Genomic DNA, 19,878 nt, shown 5'->3' with positions numbered 1-19,878 from the left:
CCCAGAAAGTCCGGGCCGTGACCACAGATGCTGTCCCTCAAGGCAGTCTTCTCTGTTGGAACCTGTAAGCCCCACACTCTGGATGTTGGGGGAGACAAAGGGAGGGTCTTGATGTGTCTGACCCAGGGGACTGCAAAGCTTTTATCCCCAAATCCTTGTCTCCAGGTTCCTCCCCTCAACCAGAACTATGGAATCCCTCCTTCCTTCCTTCCTGGTCCCTCAAGCCAACGGGCTAAGGGCACAAGGGGCGAACCCAGGACTGAACTAGCCACCGGCCCTTAGGATGCTGGTCACCCACAGAGAGGAGGAGGTAGGGCCCTGCCTGGGTTTCTTCTGCCAGGGTCAGCTCTCCACTTCAGAACACACAAAGCTGGGGCCTCCAACCCCTCTACAGCCACAGCAGCCATTGGGGCTCTGGGCGGATGCAGTTAGCAAGAGATATTTATAAATCAGATGTTTGTAAAGCCCATGTGTCTACACTGGAGTCTCCTGGAGTCGTGTTTGTCCTGGGCTGCTCTAGACAGCCCACCTACTCCCTTTCCCAAGGGTGAGGAGAAGCCAGCCCAGACCGAGGGCTTCTGGCCCTGGGCAGGGGCCCAGCAGTTGCACTGGACACAAGGTGAAGGCCAGTGAGCACTTTTCTTCCAGGGAAAGGTCCCAGGGGATGGGCTGTCCAGGGCCATGTAGAGAAACAGCTGAGGCTTTCCAGCTCCAGGCAGCTGGTTCTGGGGATGTGGCTGCAGCCGAAGTGAAACCTTGGGGAAGTGTTTGGTGCAGCAAAGGACAGGGGAATTACTTCAGGCATTTGTGGGCTGTCTGCCCTGAGCTCCCTGGGCACAGCAGGGCACAATTATTTCTTCTGAGCCTGGGTCACTGATGACCCATCAAACCTCTCCCAGAAACAAGTCCCCAGAGCTTCTTCCTCCTTTCTTTCCTAGCCTTATTAAAACAAAACAAAATAATCCCATTTTACACTATTGTAAATAGAACTGTGATTTGTTTCATAATTTGCATAGCCAATGTCATGTACTGAAGATAGTTCTATTATGTTTCCAACGCAGTTTTCACTTCTGGGGAAAGCTGGGGTTGCATATGGCCCCACCCTGGCTTTTTCTCCCCTCCGCCACCCTGTTACGTTTGTGATGACAATGAACAATGAGGACACAGAATTTCAGGAGTTCACAATTTAGTTTTTATTTGGACCCAGGTTGCCTGGCGCTGCCTGCTACAGGACCCCTGGACAGCCACTGGCCATCCTCTGACTTGCAGACCGGCCAGTTGTCAGTTGGAGAAGCGCAGCAGCTCCTCATCCCCTGTGGACACAGAGAGACTCAGGGAGGGGTCTGTGGGCAGGGACCCTCAGGGGAGGGAAGGCAGCTGTTGCCTGGGGCCAGTAACCTCTGCTTGCTGAATGATTTATCTCCAAAGGGCATTCCACGAAATGATCAGATTTTTTTTTTTCCTCTTCTGGTTTACTGCAGGTGCCATTTTCCAGTGGGAAAATCAAGGCACCAGCATCTTGAATGGTTGCTGTTCCCTGGAATGCTATTACTGTCATCATTGCATCGTCGTTATTAGTAGTAGCAGTTGCTGTTAGCTGAGTACTAACTCCGCGTCAGGTACTGGGAAGGCTGGGAGGCAAGTGCTGTGTCCCATTTTACAAGAGAATACTGACACTCAGATTGGCACTTGCTCAACGTTGCAGGTGCAGAATTAGAAGCCAGCTCTGCACCACTCCTCAGTCAGCCCTGCATACCCTCTGCCAGTGCCTGGCTAGTACCTCCCCAAGGCCCAAATCCAGCTGGGGTAAGGCCCCAGGCTCGGCCCCATTTCAGAGAGTAGATGGGCTGCAGAACAGAGTCCAGAACTCAGCTCTCCAGACCCCTACTCCTCCCAGGGCTCTCCCACCTCGACTCCAACAGCCGCTCAGCCCAGCCTGGCACCCTGCAGGGCTGCCTACCATCACCAGGGACACCGCAGTACTCTCTGCACTCCTTCTCAGAGTAGAACTTGTTCCCGTTGCCCTGGCAGCCCCCGTAGGTGAAGAGGACGCACTTCCCCTTGACAGCATCAAATGCCCAGAGCTGGTTGAAGGCTTGGCAGCGGCCCCGGACTATGGGGAGATTGCAGGCCGCTGTGGAGTGGAGAGAGGCATGGAACATGAGAAACCCTTGTGACTGCTGATCAGACATACATGATACTGCTGAGCCAGAGGGCCCTGCTCATCTAGAGCATCTCATCCCTCTTTGACAGATGGGGAAACTGAGGCCCACAGAAAGAAAATGATTTGCCCGAGGTCCTCCACATCCAAAGGTGGAATTCCTATGATTTCAGGAAACTGCCTGGAGTTCTGCCACTGGAATGCCCTATCTTAGCTACCTTTCCAATTCACAGGTGGTTTACTGGAAGGACAGGGTCTTGAGGGTGCAGAGTGCACGGGGGTGGGGGCCCGCACTCACCCACAGTTCGGCAGGTCTGCAGACACTCCTTCTCTGTCATGAAGTTGTTACCGTTGCCCATGCAGCCGCCATACTGGAAAGTCTCACAGGCCATGGATGTGCCATTATAGAAATACCTGCTTGTCATTCCCATGCAGGGACCGGCCGAGTAGCCCAGCTGGCAGGAGTCTAGGGAGGGGCAGACCAGCAGCACTGACCAAGTGTTGACTGTGTACCCATTATCAGGCTGGGCACTTGATATGTGCCATCTTATTTAATTTTCACTGAAAGGATTATCAACTCTTTTTAGATAAGCAGACTGACTCTCAGAGAGGCGAAGTAACTTGCCCAGGGTCACACAGAGCTAAGATTCAAAACCCTGTCTCCAAAACCAATGCCCGTTCCACTCCATGTCATGGGGAGTTACCAGTGAACCACAGGCCCACTGTCCCCCCTGTATTGGTCTTGTCTGCCCCCAAACTCTGTAATAGTAGTTGATAACATATTCACCAGCACCCACACTGGCCAGCCTGACCTTTTCACCAAGTCCCACCCACGCTGCCTTTGCTCCCATTGTTCCTTGCCCCCTGGAATGCCACCCTCCATAAAACTTTACCTGGATGCCTGGACACCGCGTGAATTCCCCTTTATCCATGAAATCCTCCTGATCCCTTCACCCCACCAACCTCTCAGCTCCCCCAGTCCTTTAGCTGACCCTTCCTTTTGGGTCCATCACCTTCTCCCTTGGATGCCTCCCCTACTAGACCGGAAGTTCCAAAATGACACAAGTGGTCTATATGATCGCAGTGCCCAGCACAGGGGCTGGGGCAGAGCAGGGTTCAGTGTTTGCTGATCGAGTTGGAGAGGAAGTTGTTCATGAACACTGTCAACTACACAAAGCATTCCCATGTCCCTCCCCAACTTGCTTCCACAAAAGCCCTGATGTTCAGCCCCACAGGCTATTATCCCATAATATGGATGAGGAAACCAAGGCTAGGAGGCCACACAGTCATACAGACAGGGCAAGAACCAGCTTCTCATCATGGAGCTGACAGATCTCAAGCTCAGGACCATGCTTCTTGCTCCTCTCTCTGCCCCCACAACCCCTGGCAGAGTGCAGAGTACTTGATTTGCCTTTTCTCAGTCCAGCCCTTGAGTCTCTTAACAGATAAAGAGACTGCAGTGATAAGAGCAGCCAGTGTGAGTCAACTGTCGGCCCTTCCTTTCTGGAGTATGGCAGGGAGCATGAAAAGGCAGGTGCTCATTACCTTCTTTCTTGGTGACATCAGTTACCAGTTGCCCACCCCCTGATCCTTCCTCTTCTTGGGGTAGCACAGCCCTCCGGGCTCTCTGCGGGGGAGAGAAAGAGAAGAAGCAGTTGCAGACCCCTTGCCATTATTGCTCTCCTGTAACCCTGGAATATATACATGAACAACTTGCTTTGGGAATCAGGGTGTAGGTAGGAACACAGCTCCTAGACTGGTTAAAGGACTGCTTTCACAAAAGTATCAACCTGAATTCCTGAATGGGCATGAGAGGACAGATTTCTGGTCTGAAGTGAAATTCAAAACCATGAGGTATGACAACAGCCCCATATCCAACTTCCAATTGAAGTGCCTAAAGGAATATAGTAATGAAGAAAGGGTATCTCCCAGAGTTGGAAACTAGGGGAGAGCAGCACCTCACACTAAAGATGTGAAGGCATTGGTGCACAGCAGAGCACAGGCGCAACTGGTTTACAGGAAGTGCTGACCAGATCATCATTAGCTGCTTGCAGAAAAAAAAAAAAAAAAAAAAATCCAGAGAGAAAGAAGGGACCCTGGAACGGATCCTAACTCCTTGTTGTGGTGGTGGGGACTGCAGAGCAGGGCAGGTTGCCAAAGCTGTCAAGAGAGCCTCTGGGTGTAGAGTCCCTGAGGCAGGATCCCAAGGCAATTATAGAAGAGATGAGCAGGAAACTGCTGGCCAGTAGGCAGCAGCCCTGCCCACAGGTGAGACCTGGAACTTGAGAAGGTAGCTGTAGTAATCTCAAAATTTCTCATCTCCTTTTCAGGGGCAACAGAACACTGTGAAAACTGTCAGGGACTTTCTCTGGCTTCCAGACCAGTCTTAAGCTGGTGGCATATAGACTTTCCTTGATGAGGATAGAGAAATGGAGAAAAGTCGTGGGACAAGTTAAATACTGCAGCTGCCAGAATTGGGTTGGGCTGAAGAAATACCCTCACTAAATGGGAGATATTCTGGATCTTCTGGAATTCAGGTTGATGGCAGTAAGAAACAGAAGAACACTTAAACCTTCCCTGAAATTCAAGATGACATGCATCCAAAAAACAAAAACAAACAAATACAAAAAGATGGCATACATTCATATAACAGGAGCCAACAGTGATGGAAATGAGTATGTGAAAGTAGAAAATTGTTGAACGTTAAAATGATGTTGAATTTAACCACACCATAGAGATGATGAAGTGCAGTTTCTATGCTATGGGAAATAAACCCACATAATAGGATTTCCAGGAGAGAAAATCAATACAGAAATAATAAAAGAAAACTTTTTGAGTTGAAGAAAGATTCGAGTTGCCCAATTATAGGGAAAATGGGAGTCCGGCAAAATTAGTGAAGAGCTCCTTCTTGGACATTCCTAGGGACAAAGAATAAAGAGCCTGGTGGCCTTCAGAGTAAATGACAGCATTTAATGACAGAAGCCCCAGAGCAATATCTGAGGGTTTTAAGAGGGAAAAGGTTGTAACCCTGGGATCCTGCACTCATCCAAACCACTGGCCGTATGATATAACCACAGAAAGACATTCTCAGCCTTGCAAGGATTTAGACATTTGTCACCCATGTATCTTTCCTGAAAAAATTACTTGTAGACATAGTCCCACCAATTGAGAAGGGAATCTAAATGCCAGAAATTAAAGATGTAATGGCAAAGAAATAATGATAAGGTACAAAGCCAATAAAATATAGAGTTAAAAAATAATTGCTAACATGGTTACGTGATTTACTGGAAATATTTAGAAACAATTCTTTTAAAAAAAATAAAGGTAGAAAATGTAAACAATTTCAGATCATATCCACAAAAACAGGTATGGGGAAAAATCTGAAAGGATAATCATGGTGAGAAACAGGGGAAATAGAAGTGTGCTGTATTTCACTCTTTTGCAAGGGGAGTCATTAGCTGTGGTTTCATTCTTGACATTGATAAAGAAATACAGATTTAGTTGACCTCTGGATTAAAATAGCAGATTGAAACTCTCCTCTAGAGTTCTCCCCCCAAAACTTAATATTTAGCCAAAAAAATGAGTTTGAAAGCATAACCCCAGCCCCCAAATTGTCATCAGTATCACTCAGACAAAGAAAGGAGTCCATCTTAAAGCCAAAACAACTGGCAACCAAGGAAAAAAGCACAAGACATTTTGGAACTGAATAGAATGGCTCAGCTGTGCCCTCCAACCGCCAGGCCTGGTATGTCATCAGATTTATGATTTTTCCTAATACTTCTAAATCCAGAAGGAGAAAACTGAGGGGCACTCCATCCCTTTCCTGACAGAGGAGTAGTGAAAATGCCTTTTGGAGAGAAAGGAGTAAAAAGCAAAAATGGAGTTCATGGAATGGGAGGAATAGTAGTACAAGTTCCAGGGCTATGCAGTTGAGTGCTCCAGGACACGTTGCTGTGGGATGGATTATATCACACCAGCCCCCCGCCTCCAGGGATAATGGGCCCCATCCAGAACATTCAGCAGTCCTTCCAAACAGAAGCAGAGGAAGGATGTTATGGATTGAACTGTGTCCCCCAAAATTGATATACTGGGTTCCTAACCCCCCAGAACCTCAGAATGAAACCTTATTTGGAAATCGGATTGTTCGGATGCAACAAATTAAGATGAGATTATTAGGGTGGACCCTAATCCGATATGAGTGGTGTCCTTACAAATAGGGGCGATTCGCACACGTAGAGAACTCCCTGTGAAGATAAAGGCAGGAATTGCGATGATGCTTTTAATAAGCCAAGGAACACCAAAGACTGCCAGCAAACCACCAGAGGCCATGGGAGAGGCACGGCACAGAGTCTTTCTCGAAGCCCGCAGAAGGAACCAACCCTACCAGCAACTTGATCTTGGATTTCTGGCCTCCAGAACTGTGAGACAGCGCATCTGTGTTGTTTAACTCCCCGTTTGTGGTTCTCTGTTATGGCAGCCCCAGGAAACACACAGATGGTATTCAGACATGGACGTGCACCTCAGGGCAGCTCCTCACCCCACCGCCACCGCCACCATTTCCTTGGACTTTACAAAAGTTGATGAAACATAAAATACCCAGATCTTACACTAAAGTAGAATGGGGCTGGGGGGAGGTGGGATTGGGCTCAAATTTATTGGGGAAGAGGGCCAAGGAGTAAATGGCACTTCCCACTGTACCAGAACAAACAGAAAATCTGTATAAAGCTGACTAAGAAGGAGCAAGATGAAGAGAAATGGTACAGAAACTACCCAAACCCACTTCAGAAGTGAATAAAAAAAAAAAAAAAATAACCTGAATAAGAGAAAGAGCCTGGCTGTGGTGGACACCTTCATAAACTGCTTGGATTCCCCTCAGCAATGGATGTACTTCCTCAGTCGCCGACAGTGCTGCTGTCAGACAGCTCCTAGGGGTCAGCCTGGGGACTGTGGCAGCTAAAGGAGTCATCTCACCCAAGGTCATGCCCACCTCCCAGACTGATCAACACAGGGGTATTAGGACTCAGCCCCTTTGCAGCATCTTGGGACATCTCTGAAGTGTCAGAGGTCCCTGTGGTGTTGGCTGAGGCATTGTAACTGCATCGCAGCTGGACTGCTTCCTCTGCCCAATCCTGCCTTCATTTCATGCCTTCTCCCCTACAGGTGTTGGTCCTGGGGAACCCAACCTGTGACACCAGAGGAAAACAGAACTCAAGAAACAGAAGGAAATTCCTCAATGCCTTCAAGCTATAGAATTACTTAATTAGAACATGCATTTATGCGCACATGTTTGTGTGTGTGTGTGTGTGTGTGTGTGTGTGTGTGTGTGTGTAGAGAGATGGGGTCTTGCTATGTTTCCCAGGCTGGTCTTGAACTCCTGGCCTCAAGCAATCCTCCTGCCTCAGCCTCCCAGAGTGCTAGGATTACAGGCATGAGCAAAAACAACAGAAAAAGATGAAAAGAAGAAATCCGAGACTACGGAAACAAATTGAGAACCAAAACAACATAAATTCAGAGCCAGTGAATAAATTAGAAATAGAAATAGCAAGGAACAGAATGAAATGACTGCCTGCAGAAGGAAATGGCTGCTAAAAATGCAATGAATGTCATAGAAGAGAGACTGGTGATAATCCCAGTGAATGCAGATGGAAAAGACAAAGACATGAAAGCAACTGGGGAGAAACTAGTAGATGTGGAAGGCAAAGATGCTCCCAGATGCTAGAACAAGCGTTCCTGAGGTAGCAAAACCCAACAAAGGGAATGGTAGATAAACTCAATGATATCAAGAGAGATATCCCTCAAACACAGAAGAAATATCATCTGTACATGAAAAGACAACATTGAATTCCAGGATGTATTATTATTATTATTATTATTATTATTATTATTTTGAGACGGAGTTTTGCTCTGTCACCCAGGCTGGAGTGCAGTAGTGCGATGTCGGCTCACTGCAACCTCTGCCTCCCCGGTTCAAGCGATTCTCCTGCCTCAGCCTTCCGAGTAGCTGGGACTACAGGCATGCGCCACCACACCTGGCTAATTTTTATATTTTTATACAGGCGTGACCCACCACACCTGGCCCAGGATGTATTTTTTTAAATAGAGACAAGATCTCACTGTTGCCCAGGCTAGAGTGCAGTGGCACAATCATAGCTCATTGTAACCTCGAACTCCTGCTGGGCTCAAGCAATACTCCTTCCTTAGCCTCCCGAGTTGCTGGGACTACAAGTGCCACCCACCGAGCTGGCTAATTTAAAAAACAAATTAAAAAAAAACACTTTTTGTAGAGATGGAATCTCACTATGTTGCTCGGACTGATCTCAAACTTCTGACCTCAAGTGATCCTCCTGCCTCAGCTCACCAAAGAGATGAGATTACAGGAATGAGCCACTGTGCCCAACCCCCAATAAATTTTTATACCGAATTTTCGACATCAAGACAGGTTTTGTTAAGATGTTGATTTTAATGATAAAGTTTTCCCAGGCATCTGAACAGAAGGAACAAATTGCCTACAAAGAGAAGAAATATCACACGGGTCTCGGGCTTTTTCATAGCAATAATCAGTGCTTGAGAACAATGGAGTAACATATGCAAAGTTCTAAGAGAAGAAACACACGACCCGAGATTGTTGCAAACAAGCAAAATGGCATCAAATACGAAGGAAACTGACAGACCTTCTCAAACATGGGAGAATTCATGGACTGAAACACTCATGAACCCTCCTCAAAAACACCACCTGGCAAAGAAATGGCACTAATTAAGAGGATAATAGGAATAAATAACTCAGGAACAGAGAAGCTGTGGTTATATTCACTAAAGGTAAGAACAGAATCCACTAAAATAGAGAACTACTCCTAAAAGATGCGATTATGGAGACAGAGAAGACGGGAATGGTATCGATCTAGACAATGAAAAAGGCAGAAGAAAGAAGAGTTGCCGCAGAGTTTCACTCTCAAAGAGAGTGCTCCTGTCTGTCTTTCAAATCACGGAGACAATAAATATACTCTTTTTTTTTTTTTTTTGAGACGGAGTCTCGCTCTGTTGCCCAGGCTGGAGTGCAGTGGCCCGATCTCAGCTCACTGCAAGCTCTGCCTTCCGGGTTTACGCCATTCTCCTGCCTCAGCCTCCCGAGTAGCTGGGACTACAGGCGCCCGCCACCTCGCCCGGCTAATTTTTTGTATTTTTTAGTAGAGATGGGGTTTCACCGTGTCAGCCAGGATAGTCTCGATCTCCTGACCTCGTGATTCGCCCGTCTCGGCCTCCCAAAGTGCTGGGATTACAGGCTTGAGCCACCGTGCCCGGCCAATAAATATACTCTTTAAAAATGTACAGTGAGGGCAGCCTCTTAAATGTCTTTTCACCACCTTGACTTTAGAAGAATCTTTAGGACATAAATCCTCTTGTGAATAAATATTTATTTGAAGTTCAAGAACTCCACTTCAGTTTCCTTAAGAAAAAATTCAAAAGGCCAGGCACAGGGGCTCACGCCTATAATCCCAGCACTTCAGGAGACGAAAGTGGGTGGATTTCCTGAGGTCAGGAGTTCGAGACCAGCCTGGCCAACATGGCAAAACCCTGTCTCTACTTAAAATAAAATAAAATAAAAACTAGCCGGGCATGGTGGTGGGCACCTGTAATCCCAGCTACTTAGGAGGCTGAGGCAAGAGAATCACTTGAACCCAGGAGGCAGAGGTTGCAGTGAGCCAAGATCATGCCGCTGCACTCCAGCCTGGGTGACAGAGTAGGACTCCGTCTCAATTAAAAAAAAAAATTCAAGTAAAACCACAATTAATGCTTTTAAAAATTAGAAATAGCACTTGTAACATAATCCCACTTAATAACAGTATATCTAAATTTGATCATCCATTTGTCCTTTTTTCTATAAGTCCTTTTGTCCATATGTGTGGCAAGATTCCAGAAACTGTGTGACTGCTGATAGTTTTGAGGTGGTGAGATTTAAAAAAAAAAAAAACCTTTTACTTATCTTTATACTTTTCTACATTCCTTTAATTCTTCATAATGACCATTTATTAGTTTCGTAAGATCAATGGTCATTTTCGTTTAAAATATAGGAACAAATACCTAATGTGTCAACTGTTAATTCCACATAGGAACAAGGACATTTGATCTTTTTGTGGGGGGTTTATAGTTTTGCAATTTTCAAGAATATTTTTCTAAATAAATATCATATATATTCATATATATACACACATAGATATACACACATAGATATATACCCATGTACATACATACATCGGTAGAATAGGATATATAATTTTCCAAATAATCAGAGAAAAGAGAATGAAGAAAGCGTAATCAATATGACAAAATGCAGGAAAATAAAAGGAAAGCGTAAGAAAGCCCCCAAAATCAGAAGGCAACATAGGAAAAGAGATGGTTTGAGAAGCTGCTTGTTTTCAGGTTTGCTGATTTTTAGGGACATCCGTTGATTTATTTTCAGGGACTGAATATCATTATTTCATTACTGAGTATTACTATTTTGTTATTGAGTGTTTTACTTCTTTTAGACAGTTTTAGGCACTGTGCTAAGGACTTTTCTATATGTCATTAAATTCTACCGCAAGCCTGGAAGGTAAGTGTAATTATCCCGTTTCGAAGATGAGAAAAGTGAGGTCCAGATGGATTGGCACCTAGCCCAGGTGGCAGAATCAAGATGGAGCCCCAGTGAGTCTGACTTCAACACTCATGCCCATCACTGCCTTCTCTCAACCCCTCCCCAGGACTCTGCCTCCCTCGGCAGCAGGATCAAGTGTGCAACATGCCTGGGGCAGAGTGGGGTGGGAAGGGGTGGGATGGGGTCGAGGGATCAGGCACTCACCGGGATTAAGATCGGCTGTGGTTCCTGCTCCCCAGGGACACATTCACCTAGGCCACAGAGCAGGAGAGAGGAGTGAATAAGAGGACCAGGCTCAGGGGCCATCCTAGACCCAGATTTGTTTCTTTGGTGAGCATCGTGCTGGGAACTTGTCATGCCTTAGTCCACTTCTTGAATGGTCCTGCCTACGTGGCTTGCTCAAGGCCATTCACTGGAAAAGCAACGGACTGGTGACTGAACCATCATTACCATCTGTCCACTCCCCCTGCCCCACCCCACTAGCATCATTTTATCAGCATCATGGCAAGAATAGCAAGAGCTAACACTGAGCATTTATGAGCACAGTGCTATTGTGCTTATATTGCATTGCCTTTTACAGCAACTTCTAAGGAAGGTGTTATTATGCCCAATATACAGATGAGGGAAATGAGGCCCTGAGAGGTTGACTAGCCAGAGGCCATACAGTTAAGTTTGAATCTAGGTGCTCTTGATGGCAGCAGTGGGCCATCCGGAGTGTCCGCTGCCATCACACCGGCTGCAGCAGGGAGGCACGAGGGTCTGTTGCTCCAGACCCAGTCCCCATGTTGCCATTCTCGCCCACCAATATTGCAGAGAGGTCGTGGGAAGGAGGCTGACAGTCCCCGGATCGCACCTCTGGGAGCCCCTGGAGCCTGCCACCCTGCGGGCCGTCACAGTGGGGCTGGGCTGAGTCACCTGCCAGCAGGGGAGCAATACAATTGGGCAGACAGGGCCCCTGGGGCAGAGCTGGGCCCAGGGCATTGCTGCACTTGCACACAGAGCACAGGGCTGGGCCTGGGGTGTGGAGCTGCAGCTATGCTTCAGGGGCCTGGGGCAGGAAATGGGAGTGGCGCCCACTTCAGGGACCCAGCCAGTGGTGCGGCCACCAGGCCCACCACACTGAGGGCACGGGGTTCCTGTGCCTCGGGAGGAGGTTCTGTGTGAAGCCACCGGGGGCCATGTCCCCAGGGTCCACCCCACATTGGGGTGACCACCAAGCCTGACACTCTGGATGGCTGGGCCTGGGGCCTACAATCCACTCCTGGAGGCACCCTTTGGGCAGGGCTGCGAGCCAGGCAAGGGGAGCCTCAGGCCACCCCTGAGTGCTGGGGCCGTGGAGGGAGCTTGCCACGATGTCACCCCAGCCCTAGACACCGGTCTGGGCCCACCAACAGCCCCTGCCCCAGGCTGCAAGGGGGTGCGGCTGGGGCTGCACACCCCATGGAGCTGGTGGGAGCCGGGCACAAGTGGGAGCCCTGCCCCTTCTGAGTTGGTGGGGCAGGATCTCCCCAGGTGCAGCAGCAGCTGTGCTGCTGTGGCTGTGGACCCAGGCATTTCTGCACTCTCAGAGGCCCAGGAAGGTCCCCTGCCCACCGCAGACTCTAGGATGACTGCTCCCACTGCCTGGCTTCTCCCTGCTGTTGGTGCCTGCTTTATCTTGGCGCAAGATCAGGTCTGAGCCAGGGTGCTGCTGAAGCCTGGACAGGGGTACACACGCTCAGGGCAGCGCTGACATGCCAGCTCCCGGTCGCCTCAGCCCCCTCCAGACTTTGGGTGCCAACAAGCATGAGAGGGAAGCCAAGTGGGGGTTGATGACAGCTGGCACTGGCCTGGAGGCGCCCCTTGGTATGAATAGCCTGGGTGCCATGAATAGCAGCAGGAGGCAGACAGGCTCCTGAGTGGAAGGAGGCTGGTCCCCGGTGAAGCCCCACCTTCAAGCCGGGAAGGGCCTGAAGCCTGGGGGCTGGGCCACCAGTCCCGTGAACCAGATGGGGAACTTGTGGTGCTTTTCCCTGGGCCTACCCGTCGCCGCCCATGGGCCAGTCAGTACAAACTTGCACACAGAGCGCCCATAGAAATCCCAGACTCAGCCAGACTAGAGGAAAGGACAGAGATGAAAACCCCAGGCTCAGCCAGATTCAAAGAGAGGACAGAGAGACAAGGGGAGACAATGGGATGACCTGCCTGCAGAGAGGAGCTTCCCATTCCAGGGTCTCCCCTCTGCTAGGAGCTGAACACTCATCAGAACACCCTGGCTGCAGAAAGGAGCTGCCCACTGCGGGCAGCTGTCCCCTCCAAGCTGTTCTATTGCTCAGTAAAGCTCCCCTTCATCTCGCTCGCCCTGCGTTTGTCTGCATACCTCATTCTGGTCACAGGACAAAAACTTAGGACCCATCAAATGGCAAGGCAAACTGTAACACAAACAGGGCTGAAACATGCCCCTTGCTCACCACATTGCAGGTGAAGAGAAGGAGAGAAAAGCTGTGGTCCTTTGGGGAGCCCAGACCTGGGAGCTCCCCGAGCCAGGACTGTGAATCCCTCTTTGGGGCCCTGCAGTTCCTGGCATCTCCAAGCTTCCAGGCACCACTCCATTCCCTGGTGCCAGCTGAGAAATCTGCTTGTGGTGCACCTGGTCCAGCCACACCCTTACAGAATGCTGGCACCCATGCCAGCACCTGGAGCTGCCCACCCCATGGCAGCAGCCAGCATGTCTGACTACAGTGGCTGGACCCCATGCTCACTCATACGCCCCTTGCCGCTTCATGCCTGAGTCGCGGTCTCCCTTGGAGGTGTGGGATCCAGGCCAGTAGCATGAGCCAAGCATAGCATAATCTACCAGGCCAAGTGGGTGGAACAAGCCCAGCAGACCCAAGCAAAACTCAGGCAAACGCACCACCGGCCACAGAGATTTACAGCCAGAAAAGCAATGCCCCAAAGATCCCGTAACACTGATTCCTGAGCCCATCCTCTTAGTCCCAAAACTGTTTGCCTGTGAAGAGGTATCTATGGATTCTGGCTACAACCTCCCTGAGACACATGGCAGTAGAATGAACACTGAATGGGTTCTAGCCTAAGCTCTGCTGGGAATAAGCTGTGAGACTTGGAGCAAATCCATTGGCTTCCCGATTCACTAAGAGGGGAGGCTGTGGTCCCTCTTTATCTCAGAGGATTATAGTAAGGACCCAGGGGCTGGGATGGTCTCTGGGGCCCACAAGGGAGGAAGAGGGGACAGGATATTGAGGTGGGGGGTTGCTATGTACCTCGGTCAGCCATGGTGAAGATGGAGTCCTCAGGGATGCCCACACCCTGGGCAACCACTCTGAAGTCCTGCAGGAGGGTTTCCCTCAGCTGCGGCGCTCGCCCTGCAAGGAGGAAGCAGAGGAGACGCCTAGAACCACCAGGTGCCTGGAGTGGAAGGACCTGAAATGATTTTGCCCAGTGATTTTCCCTCATGGAAAATTTGAAAACTATTGATGCAGTTGAATCTATTCGATACACTTAGGGAAAGACAGGCTCCCAAGAGGAAGAAGGGCCCGCCCAGGTTCCCACCCAGGTCTCCTGAGTCTCCACGGAGGACTCTTCCCCCGCCCCCCCCCTTTTTTTTTTTTTTTTTGCGACGGCGTCTCCCTCTGTCGCCCAGGCTGGAGTGCAGTGGCACCATCTCGGCTCACTAAAAGCTCCGCCTCCCGTGTTGACGCCATTCTCCTGCTTCAGCGTCCCGAGTAGCTGGGACCACAGGCTCCTGCCACCATGCCTGGCTAGTGTTTTTGTATTTTTAGTAGAGACAGGGCTTCACCGTGTTAGCCAGGATGGTCTCGATCTCGATCCCTTTTTTTTTTTTTTTTTTTGAGACAGGGTCTTGCTCTGTTGCCCAGGCTGAAATGCAGTGGCCCAATCATGGCTCATTGCAGCCTCAAATTCCTGGGCTCAAGTGACCCTCCTGCCTAAGCCTCCTGAGTAGCTGGAACTGCAGGCACATGCACTATGCCCAGCTAATTCTTTGATTTTTCATACAGACGCAGTCTCAGTATATTGCCCAAGGTGGTCTCAAACTCCTGGCCTCAAGCAATCCTCTTGCCTTGGCCTCTCAAAGTGTTGGGATTACAGGTGTGAGCCACAGCACTCAGCCCCCACTGGTTCTTTTAAGGGTCTGGAGGCTCTGTAATTCTCTGGGCCTGGAATTTTAGAGATCAAAAAAAGAGAATTTCACCTCCTCCAGGGAGACTCAATGATTGTACCTTTCTCCAAACTGGAGTTTTGTCAGAAAGAAAAAGCAAAACTCCCTGCCCTTACCCACTCCACTGTCCATAAATCAATGTCCTCCCACCCTTAACTCCAATGGCCACATCTAGTAATAAGCCATTACCGTAGAGCTTGACAGTAATGGTGGGCCCATGACGGCGGCTGAATTTCTTGGTCAGGAAAATGGCATACTCATCATAGTTGGTGTGGACCACATAGGACTCCATGGTTATGTTCCATTCTGCATGGGAGGTGCAGGCAGACCAAAGGGATCAGTAGTCAGAAGACTATTCTAGCTGGAGGTCTGTCACCTGTTTACTCACACGTCATCTCCTCATCCATCCATCTATCCACCCATGCCTTCCATATCTCCATTTATCAATTCATCCATATTCAGTCTCTCCCTATTCACCCATCTATATCCTCCGTGTACCCATATTAATTCATCCACCATCACTCAATCCCTCTATCCTCTCCATACACCAATCCATCTCCCTTCTTTCCTTCTTTCCTTCCTTCCTTCTTTCCCTTATCACTCCATCAATTTACCTATTAGGCAACTGACTGATTGACTTATTTATCCTTTACATATATTCAGTTACCAATCATTTCTTCTTTCATCCATCTATCCAGCCCTAACACAACTGTTTGGCACATAGAATATATTCATAAGTTCAGCCCTAACACAATTGTTTGGCACATAGAGCATATTCAATAAACATTGTCTGAACTAACAAATCAATTCATGTCCAAATCCCTCTCTCACTTAGCATCATGCCCACTGTACATGGTAGATGCTTAGTAAATTTTTATCAACTGATAGGAGGTGCCTAAGAAAACATGAAGGCTGGTGAAATCAGCACCATCACCCTACTCTGGGCATGGGCACCAGGGGGGCAGGGAAGGGGAGGAGGAGAGGAGGAGAAGGAGGAGGAAGAGGAGGAGTTGTTTGGGGGAAGGCTAGATGACATCTCAGCTAAATGGGAGGAAAGGTTACAGAGGCAAGGGGAGCTGAGGACATCAAGGTATTTTCAAGCAAAGGAGAGAGTGTGCATGTCTTCCACTCCACTTACTGGATTTGTGATAGAGAAACTTCCCGTCAGTATCTGTTTTCTCATAAGCTCCAGACATCTCCTCACAAACACCTTTCCTAGAAATGAACAAATCAAAAGGAAGGTCACTCCTGGCAGAGATCATCGTCCTGACACCCAACCCTCCTGCAGGGCTCTTTCCAAATGGCTTGGTTTGGGGGAGTCTTTTTGTTTGTGTGGTTTTGTTTGCTTTCTAATTTGAAAATGAACATTTCCAAATGTCTTATTTAATCCTCATACTAGCCCTGAGAGACTCCCATTTTCCATATGATGGAGGGACAGAGAAGAAGAAACCAATCCGTGCCATCCTCCTGGCAAAGCCAGCACTGAAACCGCCTTCCTTAATCAAATCTACACATATACTGACGCAGGAGGAGCTGGAGTGATGAATTCCTGCACTCATCCATGTATTGTTCTGTGTCTCTCTTGCCCCAGTTTTCTCATTTATAAAATGGGGATCATGACAGTTTCTACCTCACATGGTTAGTGTGAGGATCAACTGACACATATGTAAAGAACTTGGAGGAAGCACTATATATGTATTAGCTATTATTGTTACAATGAGCACTATTTATCCAATGGACACTTATTGGACAGCACCTATGTGGCAAGCCCTGTGCTACATGCCAGGGATACATAAGAGAGCAAAACAGACCCCATCCCCTGGGGTTCCTGGAGCTTGCAATTGAGTGGGTCAGGCAGGCAGGCGAGAGGCAGATGCAGTCAGTGTGAGAAGTACCACATGGGGGGAAGTGTGAGGTGCTCTTCGGGCACAAGGAAGGGCAGGTAACCTGAACCTGGGTGTCTGGGAGGGTTTCCTGGAGGAGGTGACATGAAACCTGAGTTCCGAAGAATCCACAGGAATTAATTAGCCCAGGGAAGTGAGAAGTGCTCCCAGTAAAAGGAACATCAGGCGCAAGGACCTGGAGGCGTGAGAGTTCCAGAACCTACAGAAGGTCCGCATGGGTAGACTCAGACTACACGGCAGAGTATGTGGCAGGGAGTTCGGGGTTCTGGGAGGGCCCTGGAAAGCCACATCAAGGGTTTGAATCTTACTCCCAGGGCAGTGGGGAGTCATGGAAGGGTCTCGAGCAGATTTGAGTTTTCAAAAGGTCTTTCTGGCTACTGGGTGAAGAGTGGATGGGGTGGAAGGGTGGAGATCAGAGGTGGGGAAAGATTAGAGAGGTTGTGGCAGACAACCAGGAAAGAAAGAGAGGTGGCTTGGACCAGGGTGGTGGCAGTGGAGAGGGGAGAAGTGAGCAGGTTGGGGGGATTTAGGAGGACAATGGGCAGGACTTGACGATGGGTGACAGGGGAGAGAGGAGCCCAGTTCCCAGGTTGGGTCCCTGGGGGGTTGAAGTGCCCACACTGGGCTAAGGAATGCCCAAGGGGGAGGAGCAGTTTGCAGAACAGGCACAGTGCTGGGACACTGCCCTCGAGGAATAGATAGGACACCTGGAAAGGGTGGTCCTGGTGGAGGAGAGTAGAGGGATCTGGGGTTCAGCGGGAAGGTCCTGGCTGGAAGCAGACATCTGCAACTTCCCAGGATGGACGGGGCTGGAAAGGTTGTGGGTCTCTTGGTCTCTCTCAGCTTTCTGGCCCCACCCCAGTGCTCACCGCCAACGAGTGCTGGTCATGCTGATCTCCGCCTCTGTAGCGCCTTCTCCCAGCACCAGCGTGCTCACTGTCATCCTGTTCATGATCTTCTTCAGCCAGGGGCAGGTGGAACCGATGGCCAGGTTGTACCACTTCCCATAGATCTAGGAGGCAGGCGAGCTCTGGGGGTCTGCATCAGTCTCAGACCTCAAAGCAGACCTGGCTGACATCTGCTCCCTGCCCTCCACCACCTCCTCCTCTTCCCCCTCCTCCTCCTTCTCCTCCTTCTCCTCGAGATGACTTATCCTTTTAAGGGATAATGTCTTATGACTAGTCAGAGGCCACACACCTTCAAGGGAGGACAGATCCCTAAGAGTGGAGTTCCAGGCATCACAGCGAGCCCAGAGAAGCAGGTGTGCAACTGGGGTCCCAACCTGCCCTGCAGAAGGGCTTACTTTATCGAGATGTGGGATCTGTCCATAGCTTCATCAACCACTGCTCCCCAAGAGCTGGAGTCCTGTCTTTTACTCCTCCAGTGATGGGGTAGCCCCACCTCGCAAGGCAGCCCACAACCCCATGTTAGGAAGTATTTCAGAAGTGTAATGAACATGATGGGGTCATTCAGGACAGGCCTGCTGCCTCTTCCTCCTGAAAGCGCACAGGACAGCTGAAGGAGCTCTCAGGCTCCTGCACAACAGGTCAATGTGCCCCACGCCCTTTGTGTCCCAGACTGCCACAGGGACCTGCTTCTCACTGCCCCTCTGCCACGACCTTTCCTTATCCCTAAAAGTAAACAAAACCCACACGACACCACAGCTAGAAGGTTCTGACACCCTTTATACAGGCATGGAGACTGAACCCCAGGTGGGCAAGGGTCTGCTCAAAGCCACCCCGGGATTTAGGGTAGAGTGGGGGTTGGAAGGCAGCTCTGGCACTCCACACTCGCAGGAGAGTGTCCTGCCCCAGTCCAGGTCTCTCCGTGTGCCCAAGCCTCTGAATGTCCCCCAACCCCATTCCCTGTCCCGCTCCACCTCTTCCCATAAGCCCCACATGCCCAACCCGAAAGCTGCTGGCCACATGTCCACCCTGTGCCACCCCAGGTGTCTGTCCGCAGTCAGGCCGGATGTGGCAGGGGATGCAGGAAGAGCTAAGGGAAAGATGCCACGGGGAGAGGGGAGTCATTAGAGAGGGAAGGGCTGGGAGTGGGGTGGGCAGAGAGGTTTGAGCAAAGCTAGGTGCCTGCATGGGGGCTGCAGGGTAGCGGCAGGCAGGACAAAGCCTTCTCTGGAGTGGGCTCCCATTAACACAAGGGTTCCCCTTGGAGCCCAGGAGGGCAATGCAGAAGGTGAGGATGTTTGACTCATAGAATGTCAGCCAAGAGGCCCACAGAATAGCAGGGGATAGAGTTGTACCTTCAAAGGATCCCATAATCCCAGATGATCTGAGTAGAAGCCTGAGACCCCGAGACAGGCAGCACTTGCTCAGCAGGGCCCATCTGCCTGGCGTCCCCATCACCACATCCACCCCACCACAGACAGCGGCAGCCTCACCCGAGAGACATTGAAATTTTCCTGCACTTGGATGTTGTCGGGTGGCGTCGGCACAGGGCCGGCGCTCACTGCCAGGCAGGCACTCAGCAGCAAGAGCAGGGCCCCGAGGCTCCTCATGGCTCTAGGCTCCTCTGCCTTGGTGTATCCCACAGGCTCACTCTAGCAACAGAAGGGCCACTGCCTCCCTGCCCAGGGTAGCTGTGAACTGAGGCTGGGGAAGGGGCCTGTGGCTTATCGGTGACCTCAGTGTTTGCCCTGCTCGGCTGGGGCCAATTACAGCCCCAAGGCCAGCTCAGATCGATCCCTGTAGCATGGCTGGGGTCAACCCCTGGGGTCAACAGTACCAAGAGGCCGGGATGGCTGCTTCAGAAGAGGCATTGGCCAAGCACAATAGGGCCCTGGGGCACCAGGGTTGGGCTCTGCCCCCCCAAAAGTCCCCCTCAGATTCCCTACCTGTCACTGGGGTCATGCGAGGCTGGGGAGCGACCTGGCCTTTCTGCTGAGTCACACCATCTGGACTTCACAGCCCTGTGAGCCAGCAGGTCAAGGCTGATTGGGCCCATTTCTCACAGGAAAAAACTGAGGCCCAAGGGGAGGAAGTGGCTT

The 19,878-nt window shown here is 50.1% G+C and overlaps 1 protein-coding gene across 1 annotated transcript; it reads right to left on the bottom strand.

Annotated features, from left to right (window-relative positions):
- Positions 1 to 1,169: 1,169 nt before the first annotated feature.
- AMBP (alpha-1-microglobulin/bikunin precursor) lies at positions 1,170 to 19,627 on the bottom strand. The gene is made up of 10 exons (XM_023223777.2): positions 19,273 to 19,627; positions 17,744 to 17,886; positions 16,109 to 16,185; positions 15,160 to 15,276; positions 14,054 to 14,155; positions 10,998 to 11,044; positions 3,707 to 3,788; positions 2,460 to 2,627; positions 1,961 to 2,134; positions 1,170 to 1,313 (listed from the first exon to the last, which is right to left on the bottom strand). The coding sequence occupies exons 1-10, from the start codon at positions 19,387 to 19,389 to the stop codon at positions 1,282 to 1,284; spliced, it is 1,059 nt and encodes a 352-aa protein (XP_023079545.1). The 5' UTR covers positions 19,390 to 19,627; the 3' UTR covers positions 1,170 to 1,281.
- Between the last annotated feature and the right edge of the window lie 251 nt (positions 19,628 to 19,878).

This window comes from Piliocolobus tephrosceles, chromosome 14 (assembly GCF_002776525.5).
Source record: "Piliocolobus tephrosceles isolate RC106 chromosome 14, ASM277652v3, whole genome shotgun sequence".
NCBI classification, from domain to species: Eukaryota; Metazoa; Chordata; class Mammalia; order Primates; family Cercopithecidae; genus Piliocolobus; species Piliocolobus tephrosceles.
This window is presented reverse-complemented; position numbering and strand designations above follow the sequence as displayed.

Bases quoted from the DNA above. Each gene is read 5' to 3' on its own strand.
- AMBP (XM_023223777.2), bottom strand. From the start codon at position 19,389: ATGAGGAGCCTCGGGGCCCTGCTCTTGCTGCTGAGTGCCTGCCTGGCA. The intron at 14,156-15,159 runs GTAATGGCTTAT...TCCTCCTTGCAG, and splicing joins CATTACTGTCAAGCTCTACG to GGCGAGCGCCGCAGCTGAGG. The intron at 2,135-2,459 runs GTGAGTGCGGGC...TCCACTCCACAG, and splicing joins GCAGACCTGCCGAACTGTGG to CGGCCTGCAATCTCCCCATA.